The sequence below is a fragment of the Stylophora pistillata genome, chromosome 3 (genome assembly GCF_964205215.1).
Source record: "Stylophora pistillata chromosome 3, jaStyPist1.2, whole genome shotgun sequence".
Classification (NCBI taxonomy): domain Eukaryota; kingdom Metazoa; phylum Cnidaria; class Anthozoa; order Scleractinia; family Pocilloporidae; genus Stylophora; species Stylophora pistillata.
The window spans coordinates 6,643,374-6,664,249 of NC_142521.1; the positions used below are offsets into that span (position 1 = coordinate 6,643,374).

A 20,876-nucleotide genomic window follows, 5' to 3' on the forward strand; every position below is an offset into this window, starting at 1 on the left:
ATTCCTTCGAGAAGTTTTTTTCCAAAGATTTGTACATTGTACAGGTGGAAGAACAATAGGACACGTAGTCCCCTACTAAGTTCATCCACCTAAACCCAACCCACCCATTCCGCCCCGGGGAAGGACATCCATCACACAGTAATCTCGTGCGTGGGAAATTAACGTCTCCAACCCCTACTGCAGGAGACGGGACCTCCATTTATTCGTCCCTATCTGAGAAGACTGGAATATCAAACCATTTCTTGATGTTATAGAAAGGAAGGATATTGTAGCGTTAGGCGATTGCTCATGAGTACCCCCCTAAGTAACTATTGTAAGTCATGTGACGTATGGCGCAATAACCATGCGCTCGGTTGAGTTTTAAAAAGAAAATTAGATATCTCAAGGTTGGCATATTAAAAGTTTGACACCGTGTTTTATCGTGAAATTGTGGTGTTACAATATTCTTCTCAATTATTTTAAGACCTTGAGTATCGGTCCGGCCGGGGCTCGAACTCTCGACCTCCCGGGGCTTAAACCCTCGACCTCTCGCACAACAGTCCAGCGCTCTATCCAATGAGCTAACTGAGAGGCGGTTTTAGCGAGACTCGAGTTTTATTAGATAAAGTTTATTTAGGGTCATTGGTTGCTGTGGTTTCCTTATACCGTTGTTTCACCTCAGAAACGGTCTTTGCGATGTTGTCATTTACATACGATACTTTGTCTGCGGTATCTTGAAGAGACATGTGCGCTTTCTCTATGCTTTGGGTTCTGAGACCAAAACTGTTCTAGAGACTTCCAAGGACAGTAAGAACGACACAGTACCAGTGAGTCCCGATGCTAGTTTAAAGCAACCTGTAGCAACATTCGATACGAATAAAGTCTTCTCAATAGAACAGATGCCACGAACTTGCGTAGACGAACACGTTTCATCCGTTCCATCACTTGCTGCTTTCTGACTAGAGCCCATCAAGGTTTTAACGCTTTCCTCCGAAGGACAGAGTCTCCTGAGTCAATGAACGCTATCCTAGCCTGTCTTCAAATTCAGTCTTTTGATTTCTTTACAAGCTTAAGACCCCGAGTTGTTCTTTAGAAGTAGTTCAACTTCCAAGCTTGAGAAAATTCGAGCCATGGGGTTAAGTTCAACATCTAAATCTCCTAGGCCATATTTCCCGGACAATTCTGTTAGACCAGGGAATGAAAAAAGGTGCTTTTTCAGTGCCAGTGCGGTGTTTACATCACTGATAGGAATGCGGCTTCTGTGACGCTCAAATGGCGTTTCCGAATCAATTCGATAAAAGCTTACAATAGCTTTTAATATACCAGCATTGATGGCCATCGCGAAAGTTGACGATCGAATTGGGTATCAAAGATCATAGACGCGATATATGACATCATGACCATGATGTGGATGGTCCATGCAGTGATTATTAACGAAATATGACACTCTGGCGTACTCCTACTGATATGTAATAAAAAACCTACTTTTATTGGACAAAATATATCATGTGTCGTTATTTTATGTCCAGTTTTTAGGATATTTAGGGCGATCCGGTCTTTTATAAGCTATCAGTAAAAGCCCACCACAAATGTCAGTTGTCAGTTAAAATTTTGGCCATTTGTTAGTTGTCATTTAACCCCATCCAGACTCTCTAGTTACGGTGAGCGTAAAGATTATATTGATCACAACAAGTGATGTTAAATTACACATAAGACGTCATGTTTTGAGTGGTAATCTAGAACAAAATGACTCTCAAAGTAAGGAACTTTTAAATTTCTGAGCAACTTTAGAGCAACTTTTGGGTGCATTGTCAAGCAACTTTTGCTGGTTTTACTTGCACAATCTATTCATCCCTATGCGCAAAAGTAAGAACATGTAGACCCCATTCCTGCGACTTGAGTTAGTAACCACGCCTTGACTGAGTAACCTAGCTTACATAGATGAAGAAAAATTAGACAAATACAATAGTATGTGGACGGGGGGAAGGGGGCCCCGGCTTCAAATTCCGGCCTGCATACTTTCGTACTTCTTTCTCGCAATTGCTTTCACTGCTGCTGACCTGCGAGAAGCATTTCTTCACCTGAATTTCATTCGCAGATCATCATAAGATTTATTTCACAAAAATGTGACAAACAAATGAGTTCAGACAGTTATGCTTCGGAGTTTAAACACCCTGACTCGTTCCAAGTCGTCCTCCTCGGCTACTTTTGAATGTTAAGAGATGGACGCGCTGGAGAGTTACGCACAAAGAAGCAGAGGAAGGGAGGGGTGGGGAAGGAGAGAGGCTTACTTTCCATCGTCCCCTTCAACGTGGTATTTCTAGTCCCTTAAGATCCCACGGTCTCGTATCAAAATAAGAGACAACTAAGGACGAGTAAGAATGAGTACTGGTAATTTTACCTTTTTCAGTATGTCCAAAATTACACCAGCATAATTTATCTAACCTCAGGCAGGTGACCTCTCAGACAAAGGAATTTTCTATTTATCAGTGAACTCTTCCGTACTTTCCTAGAAATGGGTAAGACAAACACAAAAGCGTCTGCTTTTTTATGGGAATATTCATCCTCCACAATGCTGGGTTTTCAAAAATAAAAGAAAACTATCGAGTTACTGTAGGCAATCTACTATTTTCTTTGTGCTTCAGCTTTTACGATACTGACTATTAAAAAAGAGCATTATTTTAAAGAATTCGATGCAATAGTTTCCTGGAATTGTTTACAAGCGTTGTTAGGCACTGATGAATCTGCCCAACAGGAGATCAAGGGTCCGAGAATTGACCTAGAGCAAGATCATATGATGATAAACGGATATTGTTTTCTTTTGCTGAATTGATTTCTACTGACTTAGCGGAACTGGAGTTTCCGTTTCAAGCTCACAGAGTCAAAGGAAGCATTTGAAGGAGATAACCTCGCAATGCCGAATTGGAGTTTGACCCAACAGAGTAGACTTAGCATGGAGAAAGACATATTGGACAGCGAGCTTAATGACGTGACTTGGCTCGATCCAATCGTAGCTGGAAAAACTCGAGTCGAATGGAAGATGTGGACGAATAATAAACAGAAGTTCACTCTTCGTGTCTACATCCCAGAGAAGTTTCCGGACAAATGTCCTAATCTGGTGGTTAGCAGCTCTCCTTACGGCTCCCCTCTGAAAACAAAGGGGAATGACGGCCCCTTTATGAACGGCACAAGCAGAGAAGATCACACTCATGAAGCCTACGACGGATGCACACAAATATGCCACTTCAACCCCAGCAAGTGGAGCAATGTGAACACTCTGTATCAGGTGTTGATGAAGGGTCGAATTTGGCTTGAGGCCTATGAGCTTCGTCGTACCTCCGGCGGATATCTCGACCAGTATTTGCCACATTTCGAGTAAAGTAGGTTTGAGACTGTGGATCAGGAACAATAGTTTTAAATGTGCTAATACTGTAAGAAACATGACCATGAAGTAAGCCGAGAACAAAAACACCTTCCAATTTGTACCATTAGGAGCAAGAAACTTAATGTGTAGAGATTCATGCCCAGCAATAGATTGCGGATATTTAATAGTTTCAGCAGCTAGCTATGGGACTGACATTTTTTGCTTATTCCGGGTGAAATTTAAATAATTTCACTTGTGTTGGCCGTAATATTTATCTAAAACGCTCTAGATGGAAAAAATAGATTGATAAATAAACGACCAAACGCAAAAACGCTTTCAAACTGCAAATAAACCGCAACAGATGTTCATTCTTTGCCGATTTGTAATCTCAAATTTCTCTTCGTCAATAAACGTCTTTTAAGCGAGGAAGACATACGATAGGCTTATCTTGCTGAAAAGGGGTATCTTTAATGCAAGAAGATTGTACTAAGCAACTCGGTCGATTTACAAGAAAACAAAATAAACCTAGGAACTGAAGGTCAACACGGGCACGACGCTTGCCAAGTGACTAGTCCTGAGTACACACGATGGTCTACGTTAGATTATAGATGTTTTACAATGTATTTAACATGGTAAACTATAGATACCAAACCTCTACATGCCAAAACTATATTCGTTTCTGAGTAAGTCTATCTTCGATGAGAGTCCCTCAAACTAAGTCTGTTCCAGATATACAATTCCTTCAATGACACTGCAACAAAACAATTTCGGATCCTTTCATTTGGTTGCTGATATCCGCTTCCACCTACTGTCACTTTGTACTCCATGAATAGAAGAACTTGTTCATTTTGAGATGCACCTTCCTGTCTGTATTCTTGACCTCTTCTTTTGCTTTCACACTCAACTCTCCAGTGCTTTTGTCAAACAACAGCTCAACTTTCTCGCTACCTTTCTTCGCCACTTCGTTTTGGAAAAAGTTATTTATCTCGCTAGAGTTGGTTGCCATCCCGACGGCGTGCAAATCCGATTTCCTCAGTGTGTGACGAAAGATCACATATGTAGAGGGTTAACCAACGTCTTTGTGTCCTTGATGAATTGGGGTTTCGGGTAGCTTCATTGTAAGCATAGGTGACGTCATTCAACGATTTTGGCTAATGATCAGTCTTTGCAGTAAATGGTTTGAACCCGGGGGTAACATGTGAAGGTGTAGTCTGATCGTCCGGGTGAGTGTAGTCCTGAGAAGGACTGTTGTCGGTGGTAGTGACTGACGTTTCGACAACCTGTGCGGAAGTCATCATCAGAGTCAAGTGAATGATTGTTGTCAGTAGAATGTTCTTATTCCAGTTCGAATGTTCTTATTCCACGAACTGGAGTAAGAACATTTTACTGACAACAATCATTCACTTGACTCTGATGATGACTTCCGCACAGGTTGTCGAAACGTCTGTCACTACCACCGACAACAGTCCTTCTCAGGACTACACTCACCCGGACGATCAGACTATACCTTCACATGATCAGTCTTTCTCTGAAAGTCAGGAGTCATTCCAAATATGGTAACGAGTCTCATCGAAGCGGGCTAGTTCACGCGAAGCTGACTTATTGCTTTGGAAGTCTGTTGTGATAATTATCTGATTGTTTACGCGTTTAAAAAGAAGGATAGAAGAAAATAGACAGTAACAAAGCCATCCAATTTCGAAAGCTAGAACTCTTGTTTCAATTGGTGTATGCTAGTGATCTGCAGCACTGCAGCTGACGCAGGATATAATGCTTCCCATTCCGGGAAATCAAACATTTTTGTTTTTGACTTGTAATTAGCCAATCAAAGAGATAATGGAAATTCTCAGAAAATGCCATCAAAATAGGTTCCTTCCAATACTTTTCCAACAGCTAAATTACTTGTTCGTGCCTTTCCAGAATTGATACGAAGAATCCAAAGAGGATGAACGAAAGAGACCTACACCGAGTGGTCTGCCTAATGCAGCCAAATTTTCTTGATATCCTAAAACGTAACGAGGCTGATAGGAAAGTGTTTTCATTAACGACATTTGACGGCGGTGACACAATCCACGTCCGAGTTGCAAGTACAGACAAGTCTGATAAAAAAGATATCTTGACGAGGGTAGCATTCAAAGTGTTTGAGGAGTTACCCAGACAGTCTGCAAAGCTTCATTTGATTGCGTCCAGTCTGGTTGCTGGTCTTGCAGATCTCAATCAACCAAAAATCGCAATACTGGTGTCAGAAGACGATTGTGTCAGAATCTTTGTCAAACCGGAATCCGATAAACCTGTAGAGGAAGCAGCCGTTTTGTGTCTGCCGAACAGATTTCATCTTTTCAACGACGATGGAATAATTGACCTACGTCTTTTAGCAGACCGAAGAGTTGCCGTGGTCGGCCTAGGAAGTGGTGGCTCCCACGTCGCGATGGAACTTACTAAATCTGGTGTGGGTAAGTTTATTTTGGTCGACTACGACCGAATCGAACTTCAAAACGTCATCCGCCACGTTTGTGGGTTACGTGACCTTGGGCGTCTTAAGACAAATGCCATGCGGGATCGCATCCTGGAGAAGAATCCATTTGCTGAGATAGAAATTTACAACAGCGATGTCAACAATTTAGAACAAGCCAGACAAATATTCAAAGGGTGCGACATCATCATCGCTGCTACCGACAACATCATGAGCAGGTTCAATATCAACAATTTGTCTTTGGAGCTTGGCATTGTGACCCTCTATGCTGCATGTTCCGTCAGGGCCTCCGGGGGTCAGGTGGTGCGCGTAAGACCCAACGATGGTCCGTGCTTCTCATGCGTATACGTGGATGCCGCAATGGAAGCCGTGGAAGAGGAAATGTCTTCCTTCGCTCAGGCTCGCGCAGCTTTTCCTCCATACATTGGAGACGATGAAGTCGAAGCTAACATCCAGGTGGGATTGTCCTCTGACATCATCCCAGTTGCAAACATGTTGGTGAAAGTGGCCCTGGTGGAATTGTGTCGTGGTGAGAACACCGTCTTGGCCTCTTTGGAAGAAGATCTAGATGGCTCTTTCTACATGTGGGCTAATCGAAGAGAGCAAGAATACTATCACTTATATTCTGAAGATAGCTTTAAAAGGCCTGACGAGCCTGCAATTTTGAGGTGGTATCAACTGAGAAGCAAAAGAAGATCCGACTGCATGATCTGTCAAGGCATGGAAGGCAGTGCACGAAACAGGGCATTTTTCTCCTCCAAAGGATCTTAGGCTCTGAATATAGTTAAAAGAATATACTGAAAATGACGTTTTTTGGAAAGAAATTCATCATCAAATTCTTCAAAGTAGAGTCAGCTTACTCTTATACGAGTTCTTGGCACTTAACCCTTTAATTCCCCCAAGTGATTAACATGTAACTTCTCCCTATAACATCCATAGTTATCCAACAAAAATGTAAGAAATTGCTATCCTGATCTAACACCAAATTCTCATAACCAGTTTACAAGGAAATGTGTAGAAGCTAGATGGGAGAATTAACAATCATATCTTGGGAGTTAAAGGGTTAAGCACAATTCAGTGTTGTACAGTGTACATAGACCAGCCTTGCCCCTATTTTTGGCTTGTTTAGTATACCACGGAAAACATGATCAGAAAATAAGATTACTTCCATGACCAACCAAGAAGAATAACGCTAGTAGACAAAAATAGCCAATAAAAAAACTCTAAAAACAGGGGGCAAAGCTGAAGCCTACTGCCCTGGTTAACAAAAGGTATTTGGTAGAAACTGGTTTTAGGTTAGTTTTCAACAAGAGTCAAAAACCTGAAACCAAAGTAATCACAACTACAAATTACAACAAAGGTTAACATCATTATAAACTGAGGAGAACTCGCAGTAAAAACAGGCAACCTGATTGAAGCATGTAAAAATATGATTGACCTTGTTTTGCATTTGATTGATTGAGATTGTGGCAGAAGTTTTTAGACCAATCACTGAGCAAACTGAAACAAAACTAGAGCAATTCTGGATCACTTTTCCACACTCAATTAAAAACTGCTCTAATTTTGCAATTGGTTAGTCAAGAAGGTGGCATGTGTTCCACCATGTTAAATCTGCTCTTGCTTCTAAATTCTCCCCTCAGTGTTCCCTATCTATCAAATGTAGAGGTCATGAGAAGAAAGGAAATGAACAGGAGCTCCTGATTGTCAAAGAAATTCTCCTTGTCAGCGCCATAGGAATTGTAAAGAGGACAGTAAGGAGAATGTAAATACCACTGTTAAGGTGTACAGGTTTAAGTGATGAGACAATGTCCAACAATAAAAAGTAAAAATGAACTAAAACAAATATTTCTATTTTCACTTCACCAATAAATGCTCAAATTGTTGTTACTGATGTATCATTATTACAATCCAACTGTTATCGTATTTGTGAACAACAGCTCCTAACTTAAGAAAGGTTTGTAAAACACGTTTGTGTTGAGTTAAAAATGTGATGCACCTTATTCAGGCTGAAAAACTGCTTTGTCAGAAGTTGAGATATTGTAATTGATTGATATTTTGCCTACCAGGATGGAAGAAGGTAGGGTTTGCACTTAATCTAAATTCTTGATAGCGATGACAACAATAACTAAAATAATTTTGAAAAAAATGTGATGTTACATCATACATAAATGATATGTTGACAAATCCTTGGCATTTGAACTCTCAAAAGTCTTCATCTGCAAGGCATGACAAATCAAAGGGAATGCATAGAAGCAGTCATCCAGGCCAGTTCATGGGCGACGTAAAATTTCTTTGAGTCTCAATACACAGGTTTTGCTTGCTGCGTAGGCAAGATTCCAAACCTCCTCTTAAGTGTCACTCTGTGGCGAGAGTACTTGTCGTCTGGAGAGAAGCGAGCTGAGAAAATAGAGAGGATAGAGGAGGTTAAGCACTGAATTCTCACACAGCTCTTTATGTGAATACTGGTCTATAATATATGTCTTACAAAACCAAAACGATGGGAGAATGCACTTTTTCAAAACCATCCCAGATTTTGCAGGCATAAAAATAAGCTCACTACTGTAGTCTCTCCACTGCATATTTCAGTATGGGAATGTAAAAAGCTAACACAAGGGGAACGCTTTCAAAGTTGCTTTACAAAATAGAATCTAAGTGTTTTAAGTGATTTTGTGCACTTTCCGTTTCCTACCAAATGAGTTTCCAAGAAAGTCCTGTAGAAACTCTGCCAAACATTTACCAACAATTGGGCCACTCAAATGAGGATTTTCAGTTTATCCTCTTTGGAAAAGCTGAGTCATAAGCTTGAAGAAAATCAGGGTGGAAAAAAAACAGAAAGCTTTTATTTTCTTCCGATTCCTCTTAAGATTCTGGGTGCTTTCCATTTGACCAAAATTCTTTAGATTTCCGGTCTGAAATCGAATGGAACAGAAAAGTTCTGGGATAAGTTTTCGAAAATTTAGGAATACATTTTGAGTGTGCCCTCTTCGATATGGTCAGACGTGTTCCATTCGGCCAGCGAAAATACCGACATTTTGACACGTGATTTTTGTTGAATGGAAGGTGCCCTCTGACACTTAGCAGCAAGCAGAACCAGAAGAGCCAACCAGTCATAATGCTACGTCTCAGGCCATCTAATTAATGGCTTACGACTTTGACTGTCCAGTTTTCACTGGATCATGGGCAATGGAGTCGTTAGCATCATCATCAACAATTTTCTTCTGATTCCATCGGTTTGATTTTCTCTGGGCCGTATCGCTCGGCGCTTCTGATCCAACTCTATCGTAACTGAAAACCAGCTTCAATATGCACCGTTAACATATGCATGAGGTTGGCTGTCAGCATTTTGAGCATCTTTCAACACAGTATATTTATCGGAGAACCAAACTTAATTACACTACCAGTATTCTCCGCGTCCTAACTGAGGTGAACAAGTAAACCAACGACAAATTTGAGTCGAACCAATGTAACGCAAAAAAGACTAACTGTTGTGCAAACTCACAGCGATACGTTTTTGAACGATCGCGAAGGAGAATCGCGCGTATATCATTAAAAAAATTACCTGGATGAGCAGACTTCGTTGGTTGTCCCAAAGGATCGATTTTCTGCAAAACGAGAGATTGTTCGTTCCAAATAAGTCGGTTTACATGTACATTTATCACTAGAATTTGCTCTAATTAAGTTCTGCACATGCACGTGGAGTCATCACAAACAACTATTACACTTAAAAGCAGAACTTCTACAGATGGATAAAAGTGTTGAACTGATTCTTTAGCTACCTTCAGTGTATAAATTCGCTTCCCTTCGTCGCTGAGATAGTACATAAGATGCATTTTATTGAAGAAACACCGAGTCGCTCGTCGAGGGCTGACTTGATAAAGGAAGATTACAAGAACAGCCTCGTTATGATGTTACGGTTCAGTCAAACAGCGGCATGTCAAAGTTATTATTATATAATTAAATCCATCATAGTCAACGTGAGCCCGGTTAGCTCAGTCGGTAGAGCATCAGACTTTTAATCTGAGGGCCATGGGTTCAAGTCCCATATCGGGCGCGCTAGGTATCTTTTTTTTTTGTTGCTATTTTTTTGCAAGAAAAGATCGGTAGGCCATTTTTCTAAGAAAGGAGAGAAAAAGAAAAAAAAAAAAAAAAAAAAAAAAAATAGAAGAAAATGGAAAAAAAGTAAACGACAAAAATTATTTCAGTGTGAAATCTACAGGTAACTGGTCATGATGTGTGATGCAAATACATCTCAAGTTTTCCCTTCCCCTGCCCTTCACTGACGTCTATTTTAGCGTTTAGGACCCCTGGTTTATGTTATCGAGACTACCCAACCCTCCTTCCCTGTTACCACTGCTGCCAAGACACAACCAACCATAGCTAACAATAGAAAATTGTCTTCATTACACTTCTCACTTAGTCTGTTCTTCATACAGTTAGTAATAAAAGTAGAAGAGAAAGATTGAAGATTAAAGAACTAAGAAATGAACATAAAAGAAGTGTTTACTTTAGTGTGTGGTGGGAAATCCAAACTTTTCCCAAGAAATAAACATTTTTAGAAAAATCTCAGCTTTCAACTCAGCAGGAGCCCGTTTCTCGAAAGTCCCGGTAACTTGAAGACACGGGCACGTAAAGCTGTTCTGTTTTTATTCAAGATGGAGATTTCAAAAGTCTTGAAAATAACACGATGGAAATATCAACTAAAGAAACAAAATGGACTGGTTTGGATGCAAGAACCTGCTATCCTATCCTTTAAACTTTGACTTTCAAACATGGTTCAGGGGGGTACTCGATATATTCCTGGGTGGGGAGGTGCGGAGAGACCCCTCATACCCTAACCCTGTTTAAGACAAATATCGCTGATTTTCCTACCCTGTTTAAGACAGAATTCCGATTTTTCATACCCTGTTTAAGACATTTAATGTGCCTGGTATCAATGCCAAAATCAATGGAATTCAATATTAATTAAAATTAGAGCTTGTAAAAATTTTGCTGTTTATCTTCCAAGAAAAGGTATCCTGTTTAAGACAAAAATTGATAAATCGATACCCTGATTAAGACAAAAAATGATAAATTCAATACCCTGCTTAAGACAAAAATCTCGAAAAACATACCCTGGCTGGCCGCACGTCCCCATTAAGCCCTTCTAAGGGAGTTCCCCCCTGGGACATGGCTTTGGGTTGTTACGCTACCGGGACTTTTGAGAAATGGGCCCCAGGGTGATTAACAGTAGGGTATTGGGATCAATGGCTAGCATTTGAGCAACCGCACACCAACCCCTCCCTATTAGATTAATTTTTTTGTATTGTGTAGCTACTACAATGGTAGTATGGTAGCATAGGTTATGCGGTCATTTCAATCGTATTTTTGGTTTTTTTTTTTTTATATTTCTATTTAAACAGGATCCTTTTGCCAACAGTACTTATGTGTTAAATGGCTATCCCGTATAAACGTTCATTATTGCCATGGCAAATGTGGTCATTCATCATGGTTTTATAGATAAATGAACATTTCACCATTTGTCTCATGATATAAGAATCAGGCTCGTCAATCTTCCAGTGATTGCAGTCAAAATGCTGCAATTACCACCACATCAGCTTTTGCTGAATTTTTTATCGTGTTTAAATAAATGCTGTTGTTGTTGTTGTTATTAGCCTGATTCTTAATTTGTGAGACAAACAATCAAACATTCATTAATATCATAACTATTAACACATCAATGAAACAACAGATTTCAAGGTAAGACTCCCCTGATCTTCAGTCTTGACTTGAGTTATCATGGACAGTGCTGTCATTAAAAAACTTCATGAAACTTCTTCCAATTACAAAAACTTAGATTTTCCTTTTATGTAACCATACATATTGTATTTTGTAGCAAATATACAAATTAATATTAAACAACCTAAAATAAAGGAAATGGATGGACCAGAAACATGCTCATTACTTAGCTTTCACTATTACAAGAGCTAACAGCATGATAATCACAACAATTGCTAAAAGGATTATACATAACATCTTGCGTGTGGATTTCTGGTGCTTTTCACCCTGAAAGAAAATATAAGAAAAAAAAAAGTGACATGAGTTAAAAGCTCTGAACTGCAAATGCTATCAAATCAGATTAAACCTTTAAAATGCCAGGAGTGATTGACCAGTAGTTTCTCCCTACAGTTTCAATACACTAACTAGCAAATGGGTAATAAGAATTGAGTGAAGGCTAGCTTGCAGGGAAATATTTGGGTTTGTAAGAGACACATGAATAAGGTCAAAATAGGCCTTTTGCAGTTAGAGATCACGTGCTTAGATAGCGCATAGCAATGCCATACTGGAGAGCAAGCACTCCAGTGATCTCAGACAAAATAGAGATCACAGAGGTCTGCATTCAAACAAAGAATACAGCGGATAACAAGTTAAAGGGTATCCCAATTTGAGAAATCTTGTAAGTTTTAATCAACGGCTTCCTTGGAGTGTATCAGCGAAAAACGAATTTTGGTGTGATTTTGCTGCTGATACACTCCGGGGAAGCTGTTGATTACTTCTTACTGGATTTCTCGAATTGGGATATCTTTGACCTGTTATCTGCTATATTGTTTGTTTGTTTGAATGCAGACCTCTGTGACCTCCAATGCAGTGCTTGCTCTGCAGTGCTTGCTCTCCAGTATAGCGTTGCAATGTGGTATCTAAGCATGTGATCTCTAGCTGCAAAAGGCCTATTAATACATCACATATAAATTTTACAGATAAATGAGGCTCAGCATGATCAGTGAACTAGAAATGTGTTTTGCCTCCTGAAATATATATTACCCATATGTCTTTTCTTTCATTTTGTGAAGACCTTTCCCTGAAACTTGATTAGAGAGATTTTAAGTTTTCGCTTTTAAATTTGACACCTGTGCAATGTATTTGTGATGCATGAATTTTTTTTTTATTTTAGTGTGAAACAGGATCAGGATCACCCTTTCCTTCCCTCTTCAAAGTGCATTCAAAACCACCAAATACAGACTAAGAATAAATAAATCAATTAGCTTAAGAGTTTTCCCTTTGAACAATAGAACCCTGAATTGTCCTAACCTGATCAAGAGGAAACTTATAGCAGTTGGACCGGTCAATCATTAATCAGATCTCAAGACTGAGCATTTTTTGATTTGCAAACTTTCCAAACAAAGGTCCAGACACAACTTCAACCAAAATTATCAAAGGTGACAATTTTATTTTTCTAGCTTTTAAAGAGTAGTAGCTAAAAAGAGAATTTAAGTAGAAGATCCAAGAACAGGTCAAATTAGGGAGATGAGGCAGATATCTCAAAATTAGTCCTATAAGAAGAAAACAGAGCTCACTTGACCCAAAACATCTTTATTCACTAATCCTGAGCCAGTATCTTTCACCAACCTTTCTAAGCTGCTCCAAGCCCTCTTCAACTTTCACAGCTGCTTGTTCTACGTTGTAATCTATTCTATCCAAAATTGAACCCTGCAAATATAATTTCCATTATTAGTCAATTACCAGTGGTTAACTGGGATAAATAGCTGTAACGCAGTTTCTACCAATATTTTGTCATAACCAGTACTACTGATTTATCAGATAATTTTTATGAGCCCACACCCGCTTTCATGGAAAATAATAATAAAGAAGAGACATGGGCTCAAAGAGAGAGAGAAGCAGGATGCAAAATGCAGAAAAGAATAGTAGTCAGTGGAAGGGGAAGGCTGGGGAGAGAAAGAAATTTGTACCAAGGGGGTGAGTGATAGTGGAAAAAAAGGGGTGGGGGAGGGTGGGGGGAGTGAATGTTCTTAGAAAAGGCTCTTAGAATTATTGACCTTACCTGTTCTACAATCATGGTAGCAAGGTCTCTAAATATTTCATTAAGCTCTGATATTGACTGGACTATGGATTGGATTTCTTTTTCTCTCTGTTCAATTAAAGCACTGTTCTCCTCTGCCAACCTCATCTGGTCTGATGTAAAACCCTGCAAAGAGATGTTTCAAGAAATTTAAAAAAAAGAGTAAAGGAATTCAAGGAAATAGTGTTTTAGTTTAACCCTTAACACCCAAACATCAGTATGCATATTCTCCACACTGTTCTCTATACATTTCCTAAGGTGTTGACACACACTGTTCTCTATACATTTCCTAAGGTGTTGACAAGGAGAATTTGATTAACAATCAAGGGCTTCTTTAGAGTGCAATCATTTGCTTTATTCTCCTGACATTAATGTTTGATTCGGGGTGATTTTGTAAGGAGAAATTAGAAAGTAATCACTCTTAAGGATCAAAGATTGAAAGAAGGATGTTACTCATTTTAGAATGAGCACGGAGCAAGGAAAAAAATAAGTCCTCCAAGAGAAAGCAACAGGGCTTGACACTAACTTATTAACTTACTAACAAAGTGGCCGGAGGCATTTTAGATGTTACGACAATTTCAGTTTGTTTATTAGCCAAACTGGCTGATGGAAATTTGAAAAACACTAGCAAAAACTGAATTTTTACTAGTCTGTGCTTAGTGGGCTATCATTCATGTCCAGCCCTAAGCAAACATTTCGATTTCTCACTGCAATGAACTTCCACTAGCAAAGAGAGAACTTGCTGGTAGTGAGGTCTTTACTGAGTTCAGCTCTGATGAGGTTCTTTTCTGCACACTGCTAGCATCAGCAATGTAGCAGTGTTGTGTGAGTGACTAAACTTAAATCTTACTGCTAAAATACTTTCAATGGGGTTTTTAACTGCAAAGGTCATATGGTTGTATATAACATTTACATTTAAAAACAAAAATCATATCTACATTGAGCAAATGGATAACAATTTTCCTGACCCCCCCCCTCCTTTCATTGGCAGTTAATTTTTATTAGTCCCCCTCTATAGTGACAACTTATCTCCCCTCCATTCCCCCCAGAAAATCATGTCCCCCCCAAAAAAAATACCCTCCTCTGCCATAAATAACAAATGGTCCCTAGAGATTTTTTGCCGCTCATCTGCTTCTGAGGTTTAATTTTGTGATTAGTTGGCTTATTTCTTATAACTCACTAAGGAATCTTTTTCTGCTAGATTTCCTTCTTTAGATCAGAATCTGTTTCAACTTACCCTGTCATATAGTTCATCATCTTCAACTACATCTTCATTCATAAGTGCACTACTGGTAGCAGGTAATCCTGTATCAAAATATTGCCTTTCCCTTTCTTCTCGGTTTTTTAGTCCTAGAAGACAATCAGGACAAAAAAGTATTCTTAAAAAGTATGATCTCAGGGAACTTTTAGACTGTAACTTTTCCAAAGCATACTGTATATGAACTTTTAATTAGTGGTGAGGCAAATGCCAGATTGTGTTCAGAACAGAATGCTATTTCATTACAAGCTTTCACAGTCAATTCCTGGGAGTGACTGGTATCTAATTTCTCCTAGGAAATGATCAGTACCAAGAGAAGCTTGTGACTTGTCTAAAAATTCTTCTCATGGATTAATTTCTATAATTCAGTAAGCAAACCCCTTCTCTTAGTCACTGAAATTTTCTGGCTGCCACTATTAAGCGATATTAGTGGCCTTTATTTAAGCAATGGTTGGGGTTATCCTCATGCTTTTGGGGCAAACAAATTAACACAAACCAGGTAAATGGGTGCAGTGGAAGAATGAAAACACTTTTTATAGAATAAAAAGACAGAAATGTCACTGACAGTAACTACTAAACAAAAGCTTACTTTTCAAATATGATGACTGCCCTTTCCGGAAATTGGTAGAGAGTTCTTGTAGACTAACAGCTAATGAGGACATGACATTTTTTAAAAGACGATTTTCTTGTTTGGAAGAATTTCTACTCTGGCGTCCTATTCTCTGAATAGAGCCTTGACATTGATGGAACATCTGTCCAAAACAAAAACAAAAAAAATAAATACTTGGTCTGCTACTAGCTACCATTGTGACAAAATCCTTTGCTATAAACATGTACATGTGCAATGTGAGTATCAGTAAAATTTATAGAGTGTAAGTCTGTACCCGCACCAAGTGGCCCATTTGATCAACCACAGCTTATCCTGGGCCCAGTTGTGCAAAGGCCAATTAGCACTAACCCAGGGTTAAATTTTAATCTTGGTTTCTTCATTTCTCTGTTCACAAGGCTTTTTGAGATAATCTTCCTACTCTTTTGAGAACATCCAAATATCAAATTGTAGACAAAATTAATTAAAGTGGATTTTCTTTCAAACCTTACAGCTCTGAAATCAAATTTCATCTTAACCCTGGATTATCTTAAACCAGCTTTAAATGACCTGTCCCTGGTCTCCATAGCAAGAAGTGACCACTACTACCCCCTGGTAGAGCCCCAGTCCATGGCAAGGCTACCCCCACCCCCCTCCCCCAGCACTTCATCAGGCTTCCCTGGAAAAAAAAAAGCACACAGACCAGATCAGGACTCAAAACTGGACCTTTTGACCTGTAGTCCAGCTCATTTAACACTGAACCACTGCATCTCCCTCCCTCCCCTGTACAGCATACCTGTGTTATTTCCTTTGTTGTTATTTCTATTGTCTGTTCTTCATCCACACTGTCATCAAGGGTTGGTCTGTTCAGATGACGATCATGAAGAGTTGCCAGTTCTTGCACTGATGGAAAAATAAGAGATTATACAGCCAGGATACTTCACAAGCACAACAACATTAACCTTTCACTACCAAGATGCGATTGTTAATTCCCCCTATAGCTGCTACACATTTCCTTGTACAGTAGTTAGGACAGCAAAGGAATAGTGTTCCTGAACTCGACAGGATCCTTGCATACATCACAGCTGATAACAGCGCTATGTCAGTACTTTGACCCACATTACCAAATCTTTTTTAAGCAATTGTAGAACAGTAAAGTAAAGTCTGTTTAATAGCCTAGTGGCCCATTAGGCCGGTGCTTATTTCCGGTTTCTGTAGCATGAAGCGACTAGGAGTATTTCTACTCCCCCCTGGATGGGATGCTAGTCCATCGCAGGGTTACCCCCAGCATTAAATTGCCGGTACCCATTTATACACCTGGGTGAAGAGAGGCACTGTGAGAGTAAAGTGTCTTGCCTAAGAACACAACACAATGTCCCGGCCTGGGCTCGAACCCGGACCACTCGATTCAGAGTCGAGCGCACCAACCATGAGGCCACTGCGCCTCCAATTGTAGAACAAGTTCAACCTTTTAACTCTCATCAGTGACCAAGATAAAATTTCTCCATACAATATAAACATAATATCAAGCAGGCAAGTGATGAGAATAAAGAAAATATCAATGAGAGGATTATTGGTTGATCTAACACCAAATTCTCCAAACTATTATCATAAGAATTGAATGGCAAACAAGGAGAATTACTGATGAGAGTGAAGAGCTAAACAATAAGAATAAAAGTTTATATTGTTCTTAACTAATCACAGCTAACTTACAGGCAGTGTATACCCTAAACAAGTGGAATTTGTAACCTTGGATCTCTCGAGCTGAGAAAAATCACTGCTAGAATAATTATACTAATTCAAAAGTCATAGTTTGATCTGTAGACTCCAAGAGTTAAACTCACTTCTTTGTTTTATTCTAGTGATTTCATACTGAATCTATAGAGCAAAAAATGGAAATTCAATCAGTGTTAAATTGTAGAAATAAAGGTCTCTGCTTGAAAGTATATGGTTTAAAAACACCACAGGATATAACTTTATAAGGGTCACCTTGACTGTTCTTGATAGACAGAGAGAACTTTACATCACACAAATTCAGACATCATTCACATTCTTATTCACAAGAATTGAGATGCAAGGCCAGAGAGAAACACTTCAGGATGTTTACATTGTCCATCAATCTCATGGCATATCTCTTATGCAAATAAAAAATAAGTCTAAAAAGTAACATGACACAAAATCCCCCCTCAGAGATTTTGCAATAATTTTGAATCTAAATTTACCAAAAGACGTTTCAGAGTTTACTACAGTTTATAGCATTCAGTTACTTTTTCATTCTGATGATGATGTCAACAACCACAGAGTGAAAAAAAAAAACTTACCTCCTCAACAACATCAACCCTGTGGTAGGGAACAAGGTCAAAAACAGTCAGACTATGTTCGGATACACGTGTAAGTATAATTTTTTTTAAACACGAAACATTGATGAGCAAAAAGATGCCTGTTACAAAAATGTACATGTATACTAACTAATATAATTAGAAACTATAATATGATAAATGAATAAATAATTTGAGAAAATATATATCAAAAAAATAAAAATAAAAAAAAAAAACATGCTATATGCCCGAAATATACAAGCTAAAAATATTGCAGATTAAGGGCTAATAAAATCTCTTATTGAAATAATGCAGAAGGCATGAATCAAGCGCAGAAGGTGCAATTGCAATTAACTTCAGTATCCAAATTTAATTTAGTTAACTGATTTCTAAAGATGGTAATGCTCTTGGCATCCAAAATTCAACATTTAAAGAGTATAATCGGTTAAGAAAAAATGGCGAACCTTTTATACCCTAACATCAGTATCTATATTCTCCATAACCCTCTCTTTACATTTCCCTTGGTACTGTCAAGGAGAATTTGTTTAACAATCAAAGCTTCTAAGTTGGAGATCATAGACCACTTTCATAAATGGCTGCCGATTTAATATTCTTTTGTTTAAATTTAAATTAGCCCCTCTGGTCTCACTAGAGATAATGTATTCTTTTGAATTTTGTACTGGAGAACGAGGCCAGAAGGGCTAATTTAAATTTAAACAAAAGAATATTAATCTGGCAGCCATTTATGAAAGTGGTCTATTTCCTTTATTGTCCTGATCTTAATGAGAGATTCAACATTACAATTATAAGGAGAGAACAGATGTTGGTCACCCTTGGGGTTTAAAAGGTTGTTATACTTGTATGACAAACAGTGTAGCTATAATTAACAATTAGTCGCCGAAGGCGAGGTGAATATTGTCGAATAATCCCAGAGACAAAGTTGAGGGGATTACTCGACAATATTCACTGAACCTGAGGCAAATAATTGTTTTAGTATAATTTCAGAGCTGAACAACAGAGAAATTTCTAAAATTATAACATTTTAGTAACATTTATTAACATTTTATTTCAATATTTTATATAAACCACGTGGAGCGGTTTATATAGCATCATATAAGGAAGAGCTCGACCAAACAGATTGATAGAACTCTTTGCTCAGCTCTGAAATTATACTAAAATCTGATATTATACTTTGGGGTAGGAAGAGATGTCTTAAAAAATATACATCTCTGTGCAATCAGATATTATGTAAGTTACAGTTTAATGAACACTTTACATTCCTGTAAGTTAATCAGACCATCATTTTATGCTTTTGAATAGTCGCAGTGGAAAGAAAACTTTTGATCTTCATATGGTACACTTGGTTACAGATACAGAATATTGAAACACTTTTTAACTGACAAGAAATTCTGGCCCTCAACTGTCATTTTTGTTTTTATGTTGTTTCAAAATGTATTTCACGTCAAAATGATTTTAGAATAGCTTGAAATATATTTTCTTAGTTCAGCTGCGTACATCACCATAATCCACAAAGGAAAACTGAAGTAACTGAGATCAGTTTGAACATGTGTGGTTCAAATTTTACCTCTGGTTGATTATTTCCAACCAGTTTGCTTTTCATCTTTTGCAATGATAAAAACGAATACAAGACAAGTCAAGTATATGAAATTAAATTGGTAAAAAAAAATCGCTTCAGCATCTCCGAAGGGGTCAAATTTCTCAAAAAAGATAGTGACAAATTTTAAAATAATTTATATGTGAAGCTATGATATTTGACTGCAGTTAACTGTTTTAAATTCTTCATTAGTTCGTCTAGTCATCATGTTTACAGTACATTCCAATTTATTGTGTGATAATAATGCTCACTTAATTAAATGAAATACAGTTAAGACATTAAACTTTCTTTTCGAAATTTTAATGCAATACACGAACGTTGAATTAAGGTTTGAGGAGATCGACGGTAATCAAAAATCAATCGAGTTATCGTGTGTTTTAAGTTTCAATTTGCATTGTACAAATTTGTTTACATAGGCGAGAGACGAAACTATACACACCATTGGGGCGGTAAAGAACTTATTCCTCCGGCTTGTACCCCGAGTTCAAGATCGCTCGTTCTTCTAACAAGGGCAACTGTATCATCGTCCTGTTTGAATCCAGACAAGAAAGAGGCGTCAGTATGTAGCTTTTTTAAGATTATAAAGTGTTCTTATAGTAAATAGCACGGTGTTTGTTTCTATGGTTGGCGGAATGATGTGTAGTACCCCTGGACTATCACAACGTACACCAGAGTCACCCAACGAATATGCCTTGAAGCGGCTGATTTCGGTGCGAAGATTTACGTAAATATCCGTCAGATTCCTTGTAGCCATCGCCACGACAATGTTCCATCGACTTCCTGATACAGGATAGTTTCAGTTCAGCGCGGATAAATAGAAGAATTGTTTCGGTAAGTGACAAGGTAAGAGATTACAGCTCCGCCATATTTAATCACACAGCTGCGATACTTGGTCGCGAGAGGCTGGGTAGAGCGCCTCGTTAGTCTTCCCGACTGACCGGCAGTACCCGAAGATCACCGATGAAAACTTCGTCATGAAGGCGAAACACTCGTTTCAATCTGATAAGCCTTGTATAAACATATACAGAACGAATAAATGAACCAAGCTTACGAAATCAGTCCAATAACTTCCAGGTCGCACTCGATACTGGAGGTGATCATTCCTGAATCGCAGAAATAGATCGAAATGTGATCGCCAGACGAGCTTTGACATGATTCCTACATTCGGTGATTGGATAACCAACAAGGTTGTTGTTTTTGGCCTACAAAGGCGATCTCCATCATCACAATCTTATCAGTAACGCGTTTTGCTCACACAAACTTCTCGTTTGATCTTAACATGTCCCATTTCGGAAGACAGTAATTTGTTCTAAATCAACAGTTTGAATCCACACTCGTGCGCCCCTTTGTCTTTTCTCTATCGATCACTGGGCACCAGTCAAAAAGCCAGTCGCATTTTTACAAACCAACAGGTATTAAAAACTGCAACAAGAGTGAGCTGGTGGCTCATAT

General features: G+C 38.6%; 3 protein-coding genes and 1 non-coding gene across 6 annotated transcripts; 2 read left to right on the forward strand and 2 right to left on the reverse strand.

The window, feature by feature from the left end:
- The first annotated feature begins 5,051 nt into the window (after positions 1-5,051).
- On the forward strand, positions 5,052-7,700 carry LOC148734313 (uncharacterized). The gene has a single exon (XM_088752215.1). The coding sequence runs from the start codon at positions 5,286-5,288 to the stop codon at positions 6,582-6,584; it is 1,299 nt and encodes a 432-aa protein (XP_088608341.1). The 5' UTR covers positions 5,052-5,285; the 3' UTR covers positions 6,585-7,700.
- LOC148734314 (H/ACA ribonucleoprotein complex subunit 3-like) lies at positions 7,643-9,740 on the reverse strand. Its single transcript, XM_088752216.1, has 3 exons — positions 9,590-9,740; positions 9,373-9,415; positions 7,643-8,210 (listed from the first exon to the last, which is right to left on the reverse strand). Exons 1-3 carry the CDS (start codon positions 9,641-9,643, stop codon positions 8,113-8,115), a joined length of 195 nt encoding a protein of 64 aa, XP_088608342.1. The 5' UTR covers positions 9,644-9,740; the 3' UTR covers positions 7,643-8,112.
- Positions 9,741-9,791: 51 nt separating this feature from the next.
- Positions 9,792-9,864, forward strand: Trnak-uuu (transfer RNA lysine (anticodon UUU)). The gene has a single exon. It is a non-coding gene; the product is annotated as a tRNA-Lys (tRNA).
- A 327-nt stretch (positions 9,865-10,191) lies between these two features.
- LOC111337390 (syntaxin-16) lies at positions 10,192-20,781 on the reverse strand. 3 transcript variants are annotated; one of them, XM_022943676.2, is made up of 10 exons: positions 20,476-20,781; positions 19,864-19,952; positions 17,813-17,831; positions 17,336-17,369; positions 16,288-16,394; positions 15,495-15,657; positions 14,885-14,997; positions 13,630-13,773; positions 13,197-13,277; positions 10,192-11,855 (listed from the first exon to the last, which is right to left on the reverse strand). In XM_022943676.2, the coding sequence occupies exons 1-10, from the start codon at positions 20,575-20,577 to the stop codon at positions 11,751-11,753; spliced, it is 957 nt and encodes a 318-aa protein (XP_022799411.1). In that variant the 5' UTR covers positions 20,578-20,781; the 3' UTR covers positions 10,192-11,750. The 3 variants fall into 3 exon arrangements, with proteins under 3 accessions (XP_022799411.1, XP_022799410.1, XP_022799412.1); XM_022943675.2 differs by lacking the exon at positions 20,476-20,781 and adding an exon at positions 20,071-20,385; XM_022943677.2 differs by lacking the exon at positions 20,476-20,781 and adding an exon at positions 20,092-20,384.
- Between the last annotated feature and the right edge of the window lie 95 nt (positions 20,782-20,876).

Coding starts and splice junctions, on each gene's coding strand:
- LOC148734313 (XM_088752215.1), top strand. CDS start 5,286: ATGAACGAAAGAGACCTACACCGAGTGGTCTGCCTAATGCAGCCAAAT.
- LOC148734314 (XM_088752216.1), bottom strand. CDS start 9,643: ATGCATCTTATGTACTATCTCAGCGACGAAGGGAAGCGAATTTATACA. Junction 9,416..9,589: donor AGCGAATTTATACACTGAAG/GTAGCTAAAGAA, acceptor CTCGTTTTGCAG/AAAATCGATCCTTTGGGACA. Junction 8,211..9,372: donor AACGAAGTCTGCTCATCCAG/GTAATTTTTTTA, acceptor CTATTTTCTCAG/CTCGCTTCTCTCCAGACGAC.
- LOC111337390 (XM_022943675.2), bottom strand. CDS start 20,178: ATGGCTACAAGGAATCTGACGGATATTTACGTAAATCTTCGCACCGAA. Junction 14,998..15,494: donor GCAGTCATCATATTTGAAAA/GTAAGCTTTTGT, acceptor ATTGTCTTCTAG/GACTAAAAAACCGAGAAGAA. Junction 11,856..13,196: donor GCTTGGAGCAGCTTAGAAAG/GTTGGTGAAAGA, acceptor ATTTTCTTTCAG/GGTGAAAAGCACCAGAAATC.